Raw genomic sequence first — 21,480 nt, forward strand, 5'->3', positions numbered from 1 at the left:
AAAGAACTAATTCCAACTCTTGTTCATTCATAACTGCCACAGAAACTGATAGAAACTTGCCCTGTCAAACATTCTACATCAGCGGTTCTCAAACTTCATTGCACCCCAACCCTCTTCTGACAAAAATTATTACATGACCCCAGGATGGGGGACCTTAGCCTGAGCCTGCCTGAGCCCTGCCGCTCTGGGTGGAGGGGGCAAAGCCAAAGCCTGTGCCCCACTATCCTGGGTGGGGAAATCAAAGCTGAAGCCCAAGGGCTTCAGCCCCAGACGGGATGCCTGTAACCCTGCCAACCAGGGCTGAAGTCCTTAGGCTTCAGCCCTGGGTGGTGGGGCTTGAGCTTCAGCTTCAGCCCTGGCTGGTGGGGCTCAGGCTTTGGCTTCTGCCCCAAGCCCCAGCAAGTCTAACGCCAGCTCTGGTGACCCCATTAAAAAGGGTTTGTGACCCACTTTGGGGTCCCAACCCCCAGTTTGAGAACTGCTGTTCTACATTTAGAAAGTCCTGACAACTGTAATTTCGAACTGCCACTGAATTTTTTCAATATTCCATCCTTAAAGAGAGCTTTGCATCCAACTACAGTCATGTCCAACTGCCACCGAGTCTTCTGAAACCTTCCGCTTACATCATCCCACCTCTTTTCCTAATGGCATATCATCCAATACAATTCTGCTTCATCTTTAGACCATAGTAGAGAAGAAAATAATATTACTTCACCTATAACCTGACAGGGGAGGGATAGCTCAGTGGTTCCACCATTAGCTTACTAAACCCAGGGTTATGAGTTCAATCCCTGAGGGGACCACTTAGGGGTCTAGAGCAAAATCAATACTTAGTCCTGCTAGTGAAGGCAGGGGGCTGGACTCAATAATCTTTCAGGGTTCCTTCCAGCTCTATGAGATAAGTATATCTCTATATATTTTTTTAACCTGGTTCACAGGTGGCAGTTTTTTCAGCTTTCCTGGCACAGCCCCACCATATCAGCTTTCTTCTGGCCTCACACTTGCAGCAAAAATGTCAGTGTGAGATTATTATCTCATCATAGTTAGCTGAACTCTTGCATTTAGTTATGGCATTCTGCAGCACCATCTAGGCTTCATAGTGTACAGCAATTAAACAACTGCAGCTGGCCTGATTCAGGCTACAAAACTGCTGTCTAGACATTTGGACACAGGCTGATTTGAGCTCTGGGACCCCATGAGAGGGGAGGGTCCCAGCACCTGGGCTCCAGCACAAGTCTGAATGTCTACATAGCAATTTTTAGCTCCACAGCCCAAGCCCAAGCCCCACGAGCCCAAGTCAGCTCACCCTGACCAGCCACAAGTACACCTCTACCCTGATATAACGCTGTCCTCGGGAGCCAAAAAATCTTACCGTGTTATCTCAAACTTGCTTTGATCCGCCGGAGCACGCAGCCCGCCCCCCCCCCCGCTTTGCCGTGTTATATCCAAATTCGTGTTATATCGGGTCACGTTATATCAGGGTAGAGGTGTATTTTATTCCAGTGTAGATATAGCCATAGGCTGCTGCAGCAGATAGTAAAAAAGAAGCACTGTCCTTCAAGAAGCAGCCAGCGAGCCCCAAGAAAGTCCTGACTAATGTCATGCAAAACATTGTCTTGAGCATTTGCAGGGGCTAATGCCAGATTTCCTGGGTATTCTTTTCCCCTGTGAGATTGGTGGTTAAATAAAACTACAAATTCTGTCTTTGCAAAGTGGTTGGCGCTCTAGGGCTGAAGAAGCTCTTTGCACCTATTATTCTTTGTATTGCAGTAGTGCCCAGAGGCTCCATCCCCATTGTGCTTAGTTGGCACTGTACCCACATAGCCAGATGGTCCCTGCCCTGAAGCGATTACAATCTAAATCTATGAGCAACAACTGCTGGGGGAGGGTGCGACAAGCCAAGGAAATAATGGGATTATTTTATCCAATTTAAAAAAAGAAGAACAGGAGTACTTGTGACACCTTAGAGACTAACAAATTTTCATGAGGTTGATGGATTTCCACTCCATACGGCTAAATGCAGTGCCTTGCATGATGACAGGTTTATTCAATTTGTTTACAAGGCGCCCATTCAACGTGCAACCTCGGGGCCAACACAAGGCAAAACCCAGCCCAAGCCACTACAGACTTTTATTTCGGAGTGAAAACCATAAACTTCCCCCACGGTTTTCACCAGAAGCCCCCCGCCCTGCCCACAGGCCTCCCACTCGCCTTCTCGGTACAAGCCCGTCCAGCGCCCACCCTCAGCCCCCAGCCCCCGGCAGTGCGCTCTGACCGGCAGCACCGGCTGGCGGCCCCGCTAGCCCGCGCGCGCTGGCTTTGGGCATGGAGAGAAGCCCCGCCCAGCTCTCCTGAGGGCGGGGCTGTCACGGGCCGCGGGCGTCACTGCACGGGGAGGCCCAGCGTGGCGAAGAGACAGGAACTGCCCCACCCGGCTCGAAGCTCGGCATCAAAAGGGCAGCGGCAGCAGCAGTGCTGAATCGCCCGCGCGACAGAAGGAAATGCGTCTGCGTCTGCCGCTCTGCTGTCCAATGGGAGAAGCGGAGTGGGCGGGGCGGCGCGGCGAGGTGCCGCCTGCCGGGCCTCCGCTCCCTGTCGCACAAGGGACGGGACCGTAGAGGGAAGGGGCAGCCGCCTCCTCTCCTCCTTGTTAGCGCGCAGCGCAGCGCAGGTGGCGGCGGCGGCACTATGGCGGCCGAGGATGGTGACGGCGAAGGGGTCCGAGTGCTCCAGAACCTGCGGGGGAAGATCTGTGAGTGAGAGAGCGGGGAGGGGAGCGGGGCCTGGGGAGGGGCCGGCCGGGCACAGACACTACGGGGGCCTTTCTGCCCTGGGCTGCCGCACTGAGTCACCGCTGTTGCCCTGGACTTCTCTCCTTCGGTCCTCCCTGTGCGGCCGCTGTCCTTTCTTCCAGGTTTCCCTTTTGTCCGCGCCCTCTTCCTGCCTCTTGGGGCCGGCTCCTGCCCCGGCGTGTGGGGCGGCGAAGGGGGAGAGGGGGCGTCTCGGGGTGGGTGGCTTTTGCTCTGCTCCGGAGGGCAAGGGGTGTGAAGGCTACAGGCAACTGGTATCTTAATGGAGGCGCTAACGAGGTCCGGTAGGGAATGGGCAGCTCTGTGGGTGTGGGCATGGGGTGGCACAGGTGTGTGTGGGAGGTGTGGAGGCCTCTCTGGGGTGGGCATGGGCACAGGCAGCTCTGTGGGGTTGGGGTGGCATGGGTGTGTGTGTGGGAGGTGTGGAGGCCTCTGGGGTGTGAAAGGTGGGCATGAGCATGGGCAGCTCTGTGTGGTTGTGGTGGTCTGGGTGTATGTGGGAGCTATGGGTTATGGGCTCTCGTGTTTGTGGGGGGGCTGGGTAGGGGTGGCACTGAGGTATAGGTAGAGGACATAGGGTTGTGTGGGGCAGGGTGGGCATACATGGTGGTTGTAGTGGGATATGAGTGGAGGGATTGGGAATGTGGGGGTAGGGTGGGTATGGATGGGGGTGGTACTGGGGTTCACTCTGGGTCTGGGTAGAGGGTTCTGGGTGTGTTTGGAGGGTAGGGCAAGCATGAGTAGGAGATCAGCATTTCTGTCTGGAGGTGGTGGATTAAGTGTTCCGACAGGCTGCTGTCTGGATGCATCTCTGGCAAAGGAGTTACTGAGGCTGCGAGCTGGGTGGATATGTGCAGAGGAAGCTGGCAGTAGGAGAGAGTGAGTGAGTTATTGAGGTAAGGGCCTGTATGCAGTTGAGACAGAGGGACTTGGTGATGAGCATGACTGACACATGCAGAGTCAATTGGCACTGTGGAAGTTGTTCTTGGGAGGAATGGATTTCTGTTTGAGGGCAGAGAATTAGTTATTGGGAGCAGAAATGACACATGCAGAGGAAATTGACATGTAGTTGAGGGTGCTGTTGAGCAGTTGGAGTTGAGATGCTGGAATGAGTGCACGTTTCAGTGAAGCATTTTTTTTTTATGCCAACAAACAAAAACTCAGCTCCACAAAACCCTAGGCATAAGAGTCTATTTGTCAAGCAAATCTTGCGAAATTATTGATGTAGCAGGAAGTTGGTACAAGGCTACTCTGGAAACAGTAACTTGTGTTAATGTGGGGTGGGAGGGGGGAGAGAGAGAAACAGAGTCAGATTTTTGTTGGTGGATGAGGAAGGGCTGTCATAGCTAAAGCTGCATAAATTCAGTAACCTGGAAAACCAAATGATGAATGCCCTAAGACATGGGGGCGGGAGGGAGGGTGAAGAGGGAGACAGATAATGTGTGATGCGACTGACAAGGACTTCAAAGCAGCTAAGAGAAGAAACAGGATGTGTGGTGGCTTCCTGAGGGGTTATCAAAATGCATTCATACAACTCAAATGTAACCCATTTATTTCCTTTCTCACGCATTTAATCAATCTCTTTCATACAGTAATTAATGAGAATGAAATGCAGTATTATTAAATTTGGCAATGGAGTAGAATTATGGATCTATTATAAATATGTTTTGGATTTATCAGTGTTAACTCAAATGGTAAAATACAAACAACAAAAATTTAGAGAAGAATTCTACAATGTAACATCCAATTCTGCAAAATCATTTAATACTTTTTTCCCCCCAGGGAAAATGTTATACTGTATTAAAATTCACTTCGCTGTACAAAATGTATTTGTATTTACTTAAAAGATGAATGTAGAGGGCTAGAACTGTCATTACACAGAGGGTTCTTGATTTATTTTATCTGTTTGTGAGTTTTATATTCTCACAAGAAGTAATTCTTCTGCTCTACTCCGCACTGATTAGGCCTCAACTGGAGTATTGGCGCCCAGAACTGGACACACCTTTCAGGAAAGATGTGGGCAAATCGGAGAGAGTCCAGAGACGAGCAAAAAAAATGATTAAAGGTCTAGAAAACATGACCTGTGAAGGAAGATTGAGAAAATTGGGTTTGTTTAGTCTGGAAAAAAGAAGACTGAGAGGGGACATAACAGTTTTCAAGTACATAAAAGGTTGTTACAAGGAGGCGGGAGAAAAATTGTTCTTCTTAATCTCTGAGGATAGGACAAGAAGTAATGGTCTTAAATTGCAGCAAGGGAGGTTTAGGTTGGACATTAGGAAAAACTTCCTAACTGTCAGGATGGTTAAGCACTGGAGTAAATTGCCTAGGGAGGCTGTGGAATCTCCATCACTGGTGGTTTTAAAAGCAGGTTAGACAAACACCTGTCAGGGATGGTTTAGATAATATTTAGTCCTGCCATGAGTGCAGGGAACTGGACTAGATGACCTCTCGAGGTCCTTTCCAGTCCTATGATTCTATGATATGAAATATGCATCTCCATGGTTTGTAAGCACCATATGGGGTAGACTCTTCTCTTAACTTTTGATTTCTGTATTTCATTCTGCAAATTAGTTGTAATACATAAACATAAATTGTGATATCTTGACAATTTAACTGATTTTTTTCAATAAATATTTGAGAGATCATTTATTGTCAAATATTAAAGTCAGGAAACCTTAATTTAAAAAAAAAGATATATAATTATGGTTGAATTTCCTATTAAATTAAATTTTGAGTAAAGAGCATACTTTGAAAGAACCCAAGTGCATTCCCAAACTTGATGTCTGAATTTGACCTTTGTCAATGGAAGACCAGGTCATGAGGATAAGACAGTGTCCTGTGTGGCTGGAGTCGGGGAGAAAAGGGAGGAGATAGTATTACTGAAAGGCTGTTGCCTAGTTTTGCATGCTCAAGAGGCAAAATCTTAAGGTTGGTTAGGTTGTAGTATTTTTCTCTCTTGAGATTTCAGGTGTATGTAAATTGATTCAGAAGTAAAGTAAAAACAGCTTTTCTTGTGATACTTTGGTACCACCAGTCCTGGTAAGGATGTGAAATGGAAAAGCAGTTAAATGTTTAATTCTCTTGAGCCTCACAGGATCACTTTTGAGTCTTTGTGGGATGGAAAACAGAGAGTGGCTTTTATTTTGTTGTAACCAATATATTTAATCCTGATGATTACCCCCCAGATTTTACTTGCAACTAATAACACCATAGTTAGAAGGGCTTTACGCCATGGAAGATTTGCGGATATTTCTTAACACTCTAAATCCAATTACCTCTCACATATATTTGATGATTAGAAAGTAATACGTGAAATTCCTTAAAATTGGTGTTGAAATGAGTTTGTTTCCTCTCAGACCATATGTTTTTAATTCACCCCACAGTGATGTTGTAACTGAATTTAATGGTAGTCATTTACATGGCAAATAAACTCAGTATTATGACTTCTGCAGGATTCACACAATACAGGGAATACAGTTTGGGATGATGGGTCAACAGGTGTAGCCCTTTGCGAGAAGAGTTGTTTGCAGGTGAACCTGATGGAACGAGGTGCGGACATTGCAGCGTGGAAGGAGCATTGTAAGCTAGAAAGAGGTGAAGGCGGGATAACTGAGGTGAAGCTGGACTTTGCAACCAGGGAGAGGAAGAGTTGAGATGATAGTGTGTTGTTGGAAAAACTTTGTATTGTGATGGTAACTTAGTTTTTTTTCCTAAGTGAGTACTGGATGTTTCTTATATTAATCTTTTGTATACATTGTTGTTCCTTCCACATTTCTGGGTTTTTCCTTTATAAAGTTTGAAATTTAAGGTTATTTATTGTGTTGGCTTGCATCTGCCTCTCTTCACAGTTGGCATAGCCTAGCTGAGGCCTGGGTCACAGTTGGCATCGTGAACAGGATAGGAAGAGTTCAAAGCAGGAGATAACCTTCTTAGAACAACAGGAGTCACGGTAATGCAGGGGAAAGGTCGACAGGAGGGCAAATCATACCGGCACCCCTAACCATGCCACATTTCTTTGGAGGATCTTTGTTGCCTAGATTTTTCTAGAGAAGACTATTGGGGAATTTAAGGCTGCTTCAGCTGATGTTCAGATTGCATAAGCTGCCAGAAAGACAGAAAATAGAGATTCTGTTGGGGCAATTAGAGGATGCAGCTAAAAGGGAAGTGCGAACATGGCCGGAAAATGTAAAAGGGACTGTAGAACAGGTATTTGGAAGGCTAGGCTGTATGTCTGACATTCATACCTTGACAAAACTGAAGCAGAGGTTGTTCTGCACAATCCAGAGTCCAGCAGAAAGTGTAAGCGAATACACGTTGGAATTACAAGAGGCTTTGCAAGCAATAGAAAAGTTAGAACTACATGAAGTCCAAGATACTGATAAAATGCTAAAGAGTAAATTTGTTGAGGGACTAATATAACGATACTTGATGGAGGGAACTATAACTAAGACAGAATCCAGAAATTTCTTTCTAGACTTTATAAAATTTATAGGATGTAGAGAACCCACACGGGACAGTTGAAGTGTGTCCACAGCATGGATACAAATTTGTCATTGCCTTGTGGCCTGGAGATGGTGGGCGCTGTGTGGTGCAGGCTAGCCAGAAATCAGAGGATGGTAATTCTGGAATGGAAGACACTTTTTCAGAGAGAATTTTTAAAAGGGATCCAGAGGATTTGAAGAAAACACTCCACTTAAGGAGAGAAATTCAGCATATGACACTGGATTTGAAATAGGAGTTCCTAGCACCTAGACAATACAGATGCAGGACATGGGGAGTCAGAATGGATATAGGACAACAGATAAGTTTGATCATGTTGGCAGCCCTATTTGCGGAAGATGCAGTGAGGTGAGACATATAGAAAGGACGTGCATGTCTCAAAATTCTAATGCCATGTCTTGAAACACAATGCCTCGGCAGGGGAGGGGTCAGATCTCAGGGAGACAGAGAAAAGACCTGAATGACACAAAGGGCAGGCTTCTGCTATGGGGAGCTGTCCGACTGTGTTGGTTAAGAATAATGGGATAGAAATATGGGCCTTGCTGGATGCTGGGTCTCAAGTTACCACCTTACACAGTTAATGTTTTAGGAAACATTGGACTCTCAATTGGTTGTTGAGTAGCAGGAACAGGGTGAAATTGGTAGCAGGAAATGGTTTGGCTATCCCACGTGTCGGCTATATAGAAGCTGAAATTCAAATTGGAACTAGTAAATACCAGATCCAGTTTTGTGAGTGTGTTTTTTTTTTTGGTAGCAATGTCAACAGTGATTGTTTACTCCCAGTAATCATTGGTATGAATAGACTGCAACATTGTTACGAGAGTGTTGCAAGTATTAAAGCAATGGTCCTCAACCTTTTTGTGGCCAGTAGCACATTAATGTTTCCAGAAAAGTGTGGCAGGCTCCAACAGTTTATCAAGGCTTATTTTGTATTTGTACATTAAATAATACGAAAAACGTCATATTGAATATTGCATAATATATGAATCCAGAGAGAAGCCGCGAGGACAGAGAACACAGACGCCCACAGCCCCGGAGTTCTCGGTCCCCGGCAGGCGCGGGGCCGCGGCTTCTCTCCAGCTTAAGCTGCGACCCTGTGCCTGCCAGGGACAGAGAACACTGGCACCTGCAGCCCCTGTCCCTGTCAGGTGCGGGGCTGCAGCTTCTCTCCCCTGGTGGGCACTAGGCAGGTGCACATAAATGCCCTGGCAGGCGCCATGGAACCTGTGGGCACCGTGTTGGGGACCACTGTTTTGATGAGGGAAGCTGCTAACCCTGATCCTTTAATACAAAGTCTTGAAGAATATTAGACCTATACCAAGTTATCAAAATGTTGCTAGTCAGTATGGGGAAAGTGAGAATAGAATATCTGCATCCCATCAAGCAGCACCCAAATAAAGAAACCGTTCTAATTTGTAAAACAAAAGTTGGTCTACAAGGTCAGATTGTATTGCTTTACAAAAGCCTTGTTTGGGTAAAGGAGATGCCATGGTGGAAGTCTTTTCACAGTGAAAAAATAATTGGTACCTGTTAAGATTCTGAATTATGGAGTCAGACCTATGACTCTATGCAGAAATCAGATGGTTGGACATCTGATGCACATAGAGTAGGAAGACATCTTGGAGCAATTGGTCGAAATTGTTTCCTTGTTTGAGGATGTATCCCAGTGGTATGGTGTACTGTATCTGGGTGGCACACCAAAAATCCGGATGATGTTGTGAGAGCGCTTTTTCATGTTTCTTAATCAATTGTACTGATCTTTCTATCTGCTCTGCAGGTGCTGAAGCCATTCCCAAGTCTGTTTCCTTTGTCCAGGTGTATAGATGTATCCCACCATCCTGGATCTCTTGTCTGCAGGTGTCCTACCTCCCCAACCTGTTCCTTGGAGCCCAAGATATCTTCCCAACCTTTGCCCATCAGACACCCAATGCTACCAATTCCAATAGACCTGGGGTGGGCAAACTATGGCCCGTGGGCCAGATCCAGCCCCTCAGGGCTTTGGATCCGGCTGCAGGATTGTCCACCGTGGCACTGTGGGCCCCACGCCACTCTGACACCACTTCCTTGCGGCCCCCAGGTGGGGGGGACACAGGGCTTTGTGTGTTGCCCTTGCCTCCAGGCACCACCCCTTGCACCTCCCATTGGCCAGGAATGGGGAACCGTGGCCAATGGGAGCCTTGGAAGAGGTACCTGGAGGCGCAGCAAGGGCAGTGCACGCGGAGTCCTCCGTCCCCACACCCCTAGGGACCGTGGCGCTTCCTGGCGTGGTGCGGGGCCGGGGACAGGGCAGGCATGCAGGGAGCCTGCCCTGGCCCCAGTGCGTGCCGCTGCTACCCTGGAGACTGAACCCCTCCTGCGCCCCGCCCCCGAGCCCCCTGCCCTGAGCCCCCTGCCGCATCCCTCTTGCACACCACCCCCCTTCCCTGAGCCCCCTGCCGCACCCCTCCTGCACCCCAATCCCTTGCCCTTAGCCCCTTCCCGCACACCACACCCCCTCCCTCACCCCAACCCCCTGCCCCAGCCCTGTATACAATTTCCCCATCCAGATGTGGCCTTCGGCCCAAAAAGTTTGCCCACCCCTGCAATAAACCATTAAGAGTTTCTTTTGGATTAGGATGAAGGAAGACAACATCCAGTGGTGTCAGAACTGTGAAACTTGCAACCTGAAAAATAAAATTGGCAGTTTTGATAGAGCTTGGTTGCATCCTATTGATAGCAATGGTCTATTGGAATTGGTAGCATTAGATAATTTAAAATTGGATGGGATGGAGTTACATATGTGCTTATCATGACTGAAATTTGTGGTGGAGGTTCCTGTGAAGGATTTGTCTGCTCAGAGTATAGCCCAGGCCTTCTGAATCCATTTTGCAAGGCTTTATGGTACACAACAGAAAAGTTGAGTCAGGGAGCTGGGTTTGAGTCCCAGTTGTTAAAGAACATTGTACACTTTATTAGAGAGGCAAGATGGGTGAGGTGATATCTTCTTTTGGGCCAACTTCTGTTGGTGAGAGAGGATGTGACTACACAGCAGCAAGACACCTGCGGCTGGCCTGCGTCAGCCAACTCCGCTTCATAGGGGTTGGGTGCAGGGCTGTTTCGTTGCTGTGTAGACTTCTGGGCTCAGGCCGTAGCAGCAGCTGACTCCCCCAGGCCTCCTCCCCCCTGGCAGGGGCTGGAGCAGCCCCCAGGCTTGCCCTGCAGCTGTGGTTCTGCCTCCCCTCCCCACTCCACCCACAACGCCTCCCCCCTAAGATTCAATTGGGTATTAATGGCATAAGTAATGGACCGTGATTTTGTTTCTTTCCTGTGACCTGTCAATGACTTTTACTAAAAATACCTGTGATTAAATTGTAGCCTTAGTAATAAGCTATAAATCCAGTGTCCCTGTTCAGTCCAGGGTTTTTGGTGTTTAGCAGGGTAATGAATTTAAGCTCTTGGGCTCAACTTTTGAAAGTGTTGTGCAGGGTTCCTTTGAGGATAACTGGTAGGTCAGATACAGAGTGATTGCTTTGTGAAAAGTGTTCACCTACAGGTGATAAGGTGTTTTTGTCTCTTATCATTTTCCTGCTTGAGCTTATATAAGAGTGTAGTGATTGTTTGGTTTTCACCACATAATTATTTCTGGATTTAGTGCACTGGATGAGGTATACCACATGTTGTGATAGGCATATGTAGGCCTCATGGATTTTGAAAGATGGGGGGGGGGTGTTGATCATTGTAGCAGTGGAAATATGTTTGCAGGTTTTATATTTGTTCAGGCAGGGTCTGGTGCCCCTTTGAGTTGGTGTGTCCTGGTCTGTGGGAAGCTTGCTTCTGATGATGAACTTGGAAAGGTTGGGTTCTTTTTTTTTTTTTAAGGCTGGAAGAGGGGCTTCAGGAATAGGTCCCCATCAAGTATGGGTTGTAGTTGTTTGATGCCCAGTATGGGTTCCAATGTGAGGTGTAGGCGACATCTAGGGGTGCGTGTTCAGGGTTTTATTTCTGTATTGAAGCAAGTTCTTTTGGGGTATTTGCGTGGCCTGTTCTGTGACCTGATCTACTGGTGTAGTGGAGTGTCCTTGTTTGGTCAATGCAGTTTTAAGTGTGTTAAGGTGTATATCTTGGACTTTGTCCTCAGAGCATATTCTGTAGTATCTAAGGCCTTGTCTACACTGATACTTTACAGCACTGCAACTGTCTCACTCAGCTATGAAAAAACACCCTCCCTGAGTGCTGCCAGTCTCAGTGCTTTAAAGTGGATGTGTAGACAGTGCACCAGCACTGGGAGCTATTCCCCTCATGGGAATGATTTTTTTTACTGTGCTGGGAGACCAGCGCTGGTGCTGTGACTGCACAGCTACGTTAAAGTGCTGCCGTGGCAGCACTTTAATTTTGCTGGTGAAGACATACCCTGAGTATCTGGCTGTAAATTGGGGTGGTTATTGTATCTGTAAAGGTAGGTGCAGTTAGCCATGAGTTTCTTGTATGTGGTTGTCTGTGGGGTTCCATTGTTGAAGCTGATTTTGGTGTCCAGGAAGTTGATGCTAGGATGGGAGAATTCCAGAGAAAGTTTAATGGATGGGTGGTGCTTGTTGAAGTTGTGGTGGAAATCTATGATTGAGTTTAGGCAGTCTGTCCAGAGGAGTATTAAAATAACATCTGTGTCTCAAGTATATAATTGGTTTTGTAATGCATTTTGTCCAGAAATTCTTCAAGGTGGCCTATGAAGAGATTGGTGTATTGGGTAGCTGCCCTAGTTCCCATGGCTGTTCCCATGGTTTGGAAAAAATATGTGTTTGAATGTAAGATTGTTGTGGGTGAGGATGAAATGGATGAGTTTGGCAGTGTGTTGGGGTGGATATCTGAGGGTTGTACAGTGTCTTGTAAATATCTGAGGCAGGAAACTATGCCATCATTGTGAGGGATGTTGGTGTATAGGGAAGTAACATCCATGGTGGTGAGGACAGTGTTCTGAGGGAGGCTGTTAATATTGCAGAGTTGGTGGAGGAAGTCAGTTGTGTCCTAGAGGAAGCTGGCCCTTTGTGTGGTGAGTGGTTGGATACTTTATGGCAGTCATAAAATGAAAACCGCATATTATCTGCAGACAGATGTGTGAAAAAATTAATCTGATTATAATTGGGGCACAGAGCATCTGACTGGTGAAGTTGACCATTAGGATGCTGACAGAGGGAATACAGTTTAGGCGCACCAGGTCAGAAACTATCATTCACAGGTGGACCTGCTAGAAAGAAGTGCTGTTATTGCAGTGTCCAAACAAAGGAGCATTGTAAGCTGGAGAGAGAGGTGAAGGTGGGACAGCTGGGGTGAAGCTGGATTTTGCAGCCCTGAAGAGGAGGAGTTGATTCCCTCTTGGGGTGTCAGTTTGTTGCTGAAAAACTTCTTTTATTGTGATGATTTACAGTTTGTTTTCCTAAGCGAGTATTATTACTACTATGCTGTTTATATTATTAAAGGGAGAGGGGGACCAGAAATTTAGCAGGAACAATAATATACATTTTAAGATTATCTCTGTTGTGTTGGCTTATGTCTGCCTCCATGAGCGCCAGCAGCTTTTCTGCCATCTTAGGCGGCAGAAGGTCCTGCCCCGAAATGCCGCCCCCCACAGAGGCAGCTCAAGGTCCCGCCACTGAAATACTGCTGCGGTCGCCGCCCCCCTAACTGTAGTGCCCTAGGCAACCGCCTAAGTCGCCTAATGGGTTGCACCAGCCCTCTCTTCACAGTAGCCATAGCCTGGCTGAGGCCTGGGTCACTGCATTACCTCAGACAAGACTACTTTCAGTAGTGGATGTAGTTTGTTCCTGTATGGCTAGTTCAGTGCTTTTGGATTGTTTGGAATGAAAGGTGTTATGTTTAAATATTAATTCATTTAAATCTCTTTATTTCAAGCTGCCATGTTTAGAGGAAGCATTGAGCATTGCATGTATGAACGCAACCCACGATACTTTCTGCTGAGTGAAACTGATTGTAATTTTATAATTCTGGTCTGTCTTACTCAGTAGTAGTAATTCCTTATCTTCCTCTGCTTGATCCATTGCAAATGCATGTCACTTGATAAAAGGATTCCATCATTCTGCTTGGCTAAGATGGCTCATTAGGTGCCGAGTACAGACTTGTTGGTTGTTTTGCCGCAATACCTAAATTTAACAGGTTAAGGAACTAGTAGATGAAAGCATGTACTGTCTCATGGATGTTGCAGTTTGGCTATGTAATCCACCATCTGTCCTACGTTTCTGTTTTTGTTTTGTTTGAAAGCAGCCTCTGGGTATGTCTGCACTGCAATTAAACACCTGCAGCTGGCCCATGACTCTGGCTTGAGCTGTAGGACTGTAAAACTGTGGTGTAGATGTTTGTGACCTGCAGGTTTATGGCCCCCCAGCCCAAGTCAGCTTACATGAGCTAGCTGCAGGTGTTTAATTGCAGTGTAGACATACCCTATGTGGCTGGTGAGGGTAGCTTGCTTTCTTGGTGTTTTCCGTGGTCAAAGCTTAGAGTCGTACTGGTAACAGTGCCACTATATAGCAGTATGTACGGGAACTTCTTTTCACTTATGCACATTCTGTGTGGCTTGGAATCAGATAACTCCAGTACTTATTGTACCTTCATACCACTGTGCCTGTGTACTATTGCACCAAACACCATAGCAGGAAACACATTCACAAAGACGTTCACAAACCACAGTAATGTTAAATATGCTAACACTGTGCAAAGCAGTGCGTATTAGTGAACAGGAAATAATATAGAGAGCTAGTATTTTGGGGCTCTTGTTTCCATGTGCTATGTTGTAGGGAGCAATGTTGTTGTTTGTGCACAGAGTTGCTATCTGACTGGAGGCACAGCCACTTGTTTGTTAACCCACATAGCTGTTGTTCTCCTCTTCTCTGACCAGCTGTCACATTTCAATTGCCACAGAACCTTTGGACTCTAACATTTCGCCTGATTCCTGTAGGGCCCAGTGATGGCTGAACCTGGTCTTATTCTGAACAAAAAGAGCACTTAACCATGATTGTAGCTGTTTCCATCGCTTCATGCTGACTCAATAGACATTGCAGGTTTCAGAGTAACACAGAGAGAGAATCCCATAAGATTTGTGTTGGTGTGTGGGTGGCAAATGAAGGGTGTGTGATGTTGTGAGGGGCTATGTGTGTTTGGGGTTATTTTGTGTGCTGGTTGTGGTGGTTTTGAAGAACTATGGCAGTTGGGCCATATAATCCACCATCTGTGGAGTCTCCTGGCAACCAATGAAATAGTTGCATGCAAATTAGCTAGAGAATAAGGGTGTTGATTGTATTACTTCTATGGTCTAGGACTCTTGGTATAGCATAAATGCATACCTTACTGTAGCTGTATACTTTGAGTGTAATCAGAAAGTCAAAATGGCTGAAAAATTAATAATTGGATGGTATCAGACGATGAAACCTAGTGAGGATTCAGCCTGGTGATAGTCTGAATCAAAAAAGCTCTCAACCTACATACAGCTTTGTAGCGGTTTCCATTGCTTCAAACTGACGGCACATACAGTGGTGTTGTAGCTGTGTTGGTCTCAGGCTATTGGAGAGACAAGGTGGGCAAAGTAATATATTTTACTGGAGCAACTTCAGAAGAAGAACTCTGTAAGCTCAAAAGTTTCTCTTGCCAAAAGAAGTTGGTCCATAAAAGATATTACCTCACTCATCTTGTTTCACTAACTGTACAGACATTTTAGGCTTTAGAGTGACTGTGTGATAATCCTGGAAATTTATAGATAATGGGGTGCTAGTAACGACTGTTATTTCTGATACTTTGTCACAATGCTAATACTACTAACTCTTGCAACCTGACACTAGTATGGGGATTTTGAATTCTATTTAAATGTAAGAATTGTTGCTTGATCAGTGTTCCAAGCTTTCCCTTAATTTTATTTAATCTGTTTTATATAAAAAGTACATTATGAAGTGGGACAGCTTTAGGTACTGTGTAGGAGCAAAACCTAATATTGCTTTTATCCAAAATGCAAGCCCATTATAGCATACATAATTAGTCTTGATTTTTTTTTTAATATTCAGTATTTTCCCTGAACTGAAAACTTGAGTGGTTATCAGGGTGAATAAAAATGATTTTTTTCTATAAAAATATATTTAAAAAAAATTAGGAAAATGTTTATTTCAATCAAGTAATTTTTTTCTTTTTAAAAATAAACCAATTAAAGTTTAGTCTGTCATAATTTCAAATGTCTTTTAAGGTTGAAATGTACTAAATCTATTAAAATACTTTGAATTTTTTTTAATTTAATCTCTACATGTCTGCTTCTGAAGTTTTAAGGAAAACTAGCCACTCAATTGCTGCAAACAGCTGGAGTCAGAGTGTTAAAATGCTAAATGAGATTTTGGCAGCAGTAACCTCTGCAGGTGCAGAATTTTCTTCATTTCAGTTTGTTCAACTAGTTCATTCAAAGTTGAGAAACTTATTGGGAATTGAAAAAGTAGGAAAGCTTGTTTTCCTCTTCCAATCTATGAATAAAAATTAGGTGTTAGAGGATGAGATCTGCTAGTTCTAAAATGTAGAAGGACATGGTGACTAGAAATTATTTATTCAATTCACTAAATGGCAGAGAATATTTTGGTTTTAATAAATTTGTTAGTTTATCAAGACGTTTTATTTTTAAAATTTTCTTATGGATTTAGCATATTTTCAGGTAATTTTATTTAATTGATAATTTTTAAAATGCTGGTTCTGTGCATTTTAATTGAAGTCCAGTTTCCATCCAAATTTAATTTGACACACCCCTTGAATAAAAAATAAAGATCCACTAGATAAATGTGATTCACCATTTTCCAGCATAATAAAAAAATGTGTAAAAACCCCATAGGTATATTTAGTCTTAAGTTTGTAATTATTTAAGTGTATGTATGTGTGGCAGGCTGCAAATTGACACATTTTAATGGTTTCCAACCAATAATAACTAATCTTTCTTTAAGAAAATAACTAAAAAGTACGAATCTAAAACAAGATTAAAATTGAGGATTTAAATCGAAGTTGCTACTTGCTGCTTTAAATTTCTATTAAAATTGGTGATTTTAAATCACCTTAATTTAAATCAATCCACCTTGGTGGCAGTGAAGCAAGTTTCAATTTCTTGAGAATTATAAAATTGCACCTTATTTTGAAAAGCAATGAAAGGCAGGTTTGGACACAATTTTATTTTGATATTCGTGTGAAAGATATCACTAAAAACATTAATCTAAATTCACCAGAAAAGCAGTATGTTACACACATTATTTGTCCTCAATAGTTAATTTCAGGCACCAGACCAACCTGACTGATGAATTGATATTAGACAAATCAAAATAAATAAAATGTTACTATACTGTGCATTTTATTTTTCACTATTTGGATCATTGTAGTATTTTTCACAAATTTGAATGATAAATTCAGCATTTTGGATGTAAATTTGGATGTGACATTTTTACAATTATGGTACATTTCAGCATGGAAACACACTTCAGCTCAGCATATCCCAAACTTTTGAAAACTTTCCTTCAAGAAAAACAATTGCATTCCCTCCCCGTGGAAACCTCATCACATGGTCTTAAAGGCCTACTACCGATATTATTTGGTATCTCTCCCGTCTTCTGATCCCCTCCATCCCCAAAAGCTAATTCTTTGATCCTTAAGAAATGCTGGTGTAGATCTTCATAATATACTTCTTACATATTTTGGGCAATAAAATAGGTAACCATGTAAACTTTTGAAGTACTATCACAGGCATCCTAAGTTGTATTCATTGAATGAATGAAGATCTCTGCATTGGTTGTACTTGCTTCACATTTTGAAGTTTGGGGTGTCTGTCTTATTTTTAGGGTAACAGCTAGAGACTCTTTAAAGGAAGCTGAGACTCTTTTGTTTTTGTTTGTTTTCTTTGAGTTTGGTGTCATTTTGTTACTCACGAGTGCAGTTGTGCAAGTGATCCCAATGAGTATAAAATCCATGTACTGCATTGTGTACCCAGATTAGAAATGTTAACTTAAAAAAACCAAAAAACACTCCCTACTGCTCTGCTCCTCCCCCCCCACTGTACCCTGCCCTATTGTAAAACCAGGCTGCTTTCAGTATTATGAGTAGCTGTACGAAACTTGCAGAGAGAGAAGAAAATCATACATCTTAAAAACCATTAAATTATTTAAAATAGATTTTCCAACATATCTTGATTTTTATTCCTTCATGGGTATATACATATATGTACACACACCTCACAGGCATAGATAGACGTCACTGCCATAAATGGAGTGGTTGCACTAGCTATGTGATGAATCACATGTATCGTGCCTTTGTTTTCCCTGTGCCCATTTGTCTACCTCTGTCATAGCTACATCTAATGCTCTAAAACTATGCAATTTCAAAATGTCCACGTACTTTAACAAAAGAAGAAAACAGAAGTTAAAATAGTGCCAATAATACTATAATATAGATCTATAATTTTTTTAATATGTATATTAATTTTTCAATAACATGTGGCATATTGAGACCAGCTTTTATATAAAGCTTTTAGTGATACTTAGGATGACCTGCATAACTTGCTCTAACTGGTCTACTCATGCATGTATGTTTATTGAGATGTGATATAAATTTTATGTAGTTTCCAATAAAGGCACTGTAGGGATTGATTACTAGTTTCAATTTCATAGGAGAATCTTTCCCTCAAACAGTTCTAAAAAGTTAGTTTTGATGCTGTATATCAAGTGACATTCTGTCCCTAATGCTGCTTTCTAGGGCTTTCCACATCAGTTGACTGTAACCTTATGTTCAGTATTCCTTTTTGGGGTTTTATTAAAACTTATAACTCCTTAACAATTCTCTTTATGGTAGTTTAGGTTAAGGGACATGTCTGCGTGTGGTTTTTTTAAATGTCATTGACATTCCTGGGGACAGCTACAGAACACGTGCATTGCTGGGAAAGCACGTACCATCATTGCTGTATCTGAATCCTGACTTGGATAGATCACTTTCTGTTCCTAGTTAGTGATCACTGCAAGACAGCCAGTTGCAATCTTTCGGATGCAGACATTTTGTCCACTTGCAACTGGATTAAGACAAGCAATAACCCTTACAAAATCTTCCAACCCTCCCTGTATGGGTAGGCACTTTTACTTGCATGGACCTCACAGTAGTGACTGTATCTCAAGGATTTTTAAAATAGGTAGAAATTACAGACTTGAAGGAAGATAGATATTGTAGGGAAAATAATCTGATTAGTTTATAGGGTTTGGGGGCATGTGTGGGTGTGAAGAACTTTATTGTGGTGGGAGGAGGGACAACTATTGGGGAGTTGGGGGGGTGAAAATGTCTCAGTTTCAGTGCCAAGAGGGAGACAAGACAACCAGCAACAAATTGACCAGGATGGAACCAAGCCAGTTAGCCATAAGGAGAATTGACAGAAATCAAGTCTTTTATGACCTTTCCACTTAACTGAAATCTTGAATGACCTTTTCCCCTGGCCAAATCCCAGAGCCTCTACCGAGTTCTTCAACCTTTTGACCCCATTGACTGCTTACTACTACTAAAAACCCTGTCCTTGATTATCTTTCCAGGCTACTTTCTCTCTTGCTTATTTTTCTGTCGCCCTCTTTCAGAAGGCTATTGGGGGAAGAGTAAAAAAACAATACTAGGAAAATAAACTATTGTTTCTTACTGAGAATACATTGATACTGTTAAGTAAAAATTGTTCACGGTTGCATACCAAATGGAGCTTCAGTGATTAAGATCTTCTTCTATAATGAACCAACTTAAACCAGTGTTTATTTTAAAAAACAACAATACTGTCAACGTTTCAGCCAAATCGTATATTTGTCTTATGACTTGCAGCCAAATCATAACTGAGATGAGACTTCTCTAGGGAAAGTGCACATGTTGCAGGAAGTGGTATTATTGAAGCAGTGTGTTAATGAATCAGTGTTATATTTTTTTTCTGAGTCAGTAGTGAACCATTTCTTTAGTATAGTGTGCTTTTTCTGGTAGTTTCCTTTTTCTGGATATAAAACAGCACAGAAGTCCTGTCTATTTGTGATTACCTTAACCATTCCCTACTGTTGCAAAAATTGGTTAATTGATTTCTTTATATATTCACCCCCAACTCCTCAGTAGTGTGTGTGTAAAATAAATATATATAAATAAATGCTATATTAAGTTTTTGAACAAAACAGCTGTGTGCTGCTAAACAGTTGCCTTGTGCCATCCATAGGTAACTCTGTTACAGTAGTGGGTGAAGTAATTTGTGTGTGTATAATACCTTGTGCTCATTTTGGATGAAAAGTGCTATACATTTGTAAATGGCTGGATATTAATTGCATAAAAAATTACTTGTCTAATAGTGTGACAGGGTTTCTGGGGTGAAACGTGGACTGTGGGACCACAGAGGCCTCTGTCCCACCAACCTGGGATATCTTCCCCCCCCGCCCCCCCTCTCTCTCTGATGCTGTGTCAGGCCTCAAACCTCTTGCAGGTACTGCCCTTACACAGACATTCATAGGCAGGAACACACCCAACTGAGTTACACTCAGCCATTCGTGAACCAACGGAGAAGCTGCAGCCAATTCCCCCTAGCTCCCCAACTTTGCATCCCAGAACTATACTGTCTTGCACTGGTCAGAAGCCTGGCCAGTGCAAGTTCATTACCCAGTCTGTCCCTCCCTTGATGTAGAGAGGACACTCCATTAGCTCTTGTAAACTGAGCTGAGATTTTCCAAGCACTTCAACCAAACACGTTGTTTTAGGTTAAATATAAAACACATTTATTAACTACAGAAAGATAGATTAAGTGATTATAAGAAGCAGGCATAGAAATCAGAGTTGGTTATTTAAGAAACAAGAATAAATTCTCATTGTGACAGATGGTACAAAAAAGGTCACAGATCCTCAATACACAGGCTGGGATTGCCTTCCAGCATGGGATCACCATTCCCCAGTTCAAAGTCTTTCCTCCAGATGTGTTTCCAGGTGTTGTGTGGTGGAGGGAGTGAGGTCCAGTGATGTCACTTCCCCTCTCTTTTTTTTTTTTATAGTTTCTTCCAGCTTATTGGAAAGACCTTTTTGCTGACATGGGGGTCAGTCAATTTCCCTTTGGTCAAGCAGTCTCCATTGTCTAAGTGTTCTCTCTGGGAAGTCTCCATTGTACACAGTTCCTGGGATAGTGGATTCTTTCCTTGATGGGTATTGATGAGCTGAGCCATTAACCACTGTCTGGCTACTCCATTGTTGTACCTGAAAGGCTGGCTGTGGGTGTTCCCAACCTCACAACATATTTTAGTAACACACACATAGCAAAACTTCATAACTTCACATACAATGATAGTACATACAGTGGTGAATATGGAGGTTCTAGGGTGCTGCTCTGGGGTAGAGTGTTACAAATGATAAGTCTAAGATTTTAGTGGCTGGTAACCTTATTTTTTTTTCTCTGTTTAAAATTACTTCATTGCTTATTAACAGGTGAAGCCAAAAATTTAGTGCCATACTCTGGACCCAACAAAATGAGAGACTGTTTCTGTACCATAAACTTGGACCAAGAAGAAGTTTTTCGTACACAGGTGGTTGAAAAGTCTTTAAGGTACATCTACATTTTTAGACTTAAGTTTCTGTGAAATAACTTCAGCGTTGTACGAGATATATTGTGCGGGTTTTTTTTTTTTAAAAAACTGTAGTTCTTATGTGCCCCTTTCTTCTCTACATAATACAAAATATTTGCCTAGCTCTGTTTTTCATTCTTCTTGTTTGCTGAGTAGTATCCCATCTACTGTGTGTCTGGTGTATTGTGTTTTTTAATGAGTTGAGGGCTGTGATCTGGACAAAACTGTCTGACTTGTAAATCTTGAGAGTAACTAAAATGAAAACAACTGGTTCAAAAGCACTGCACATGTATTTAAAATAAAGAAATGCCTACTATATTCTGAAAATCCTTGCACAACCAACTTCTTTTGGTTAACTGAACATTCTTCTTCAGGATATTTTCAAGAGAAGGAGGGCTGCACTTGTTCCTTGGTCTCTTCTTTTACTATTTCTGCCTTCTGTATTCATTATTCAGCCTTCAAAGTAGAATTCTAACAATAGTATCTGAATCCTGCAGAACCTGTTCCTAGAGTACAGGAGTTCAAATTTTCCCACTCAATCTTCAGTTTTTTTGTGATATCTCCTGATTTGA

The 21,480-nt window shown here is 43.2% G+C and overlaps 1 protein-coding gene across 1 annotated transcript in view; it reads left to right on the plus strand.

Annotated features, from left to right (window-relative positions):
• The first annotated feature begins 2,389 nt into the window (after positions 1-2,389).
• Positions 2,390-21,480, plus strand: part of LOC117882777 (ras GTPase-activating protein 2-like) — a 44,622-nt gene continuing 25,531 nt past the window's right edge. Inside the window, exons 1-2 of the mRNA XM_034781553.1 lie at positions 2,390-2,752; positions 20,772-20,889. Coding sequence (XP_034637444.1) covers positions 2,689-2,752; positions 20,772-20,889 — 182 coding nt within the window. The 5' untranslated portion in view covers positions 2,390-2,688. The remainder of the gene's footprint in view (positions 2,753-20,771; positions 20,890-21,480) is intronic.

Source organism: Trachemys scripta, chromosome 9, assembly GCF_013100865.1.
Source record: "Trachemys scripta elegans isolate TJP31775 chromosome 9, CAS_Tse_1.0, whole genome shotgun sequence".
NCBI classification, from domain to species: Eukaryota; Metazoa; Chordata; order Testudines; family Emydidae; genus Trachemys; species Trachemys scripta.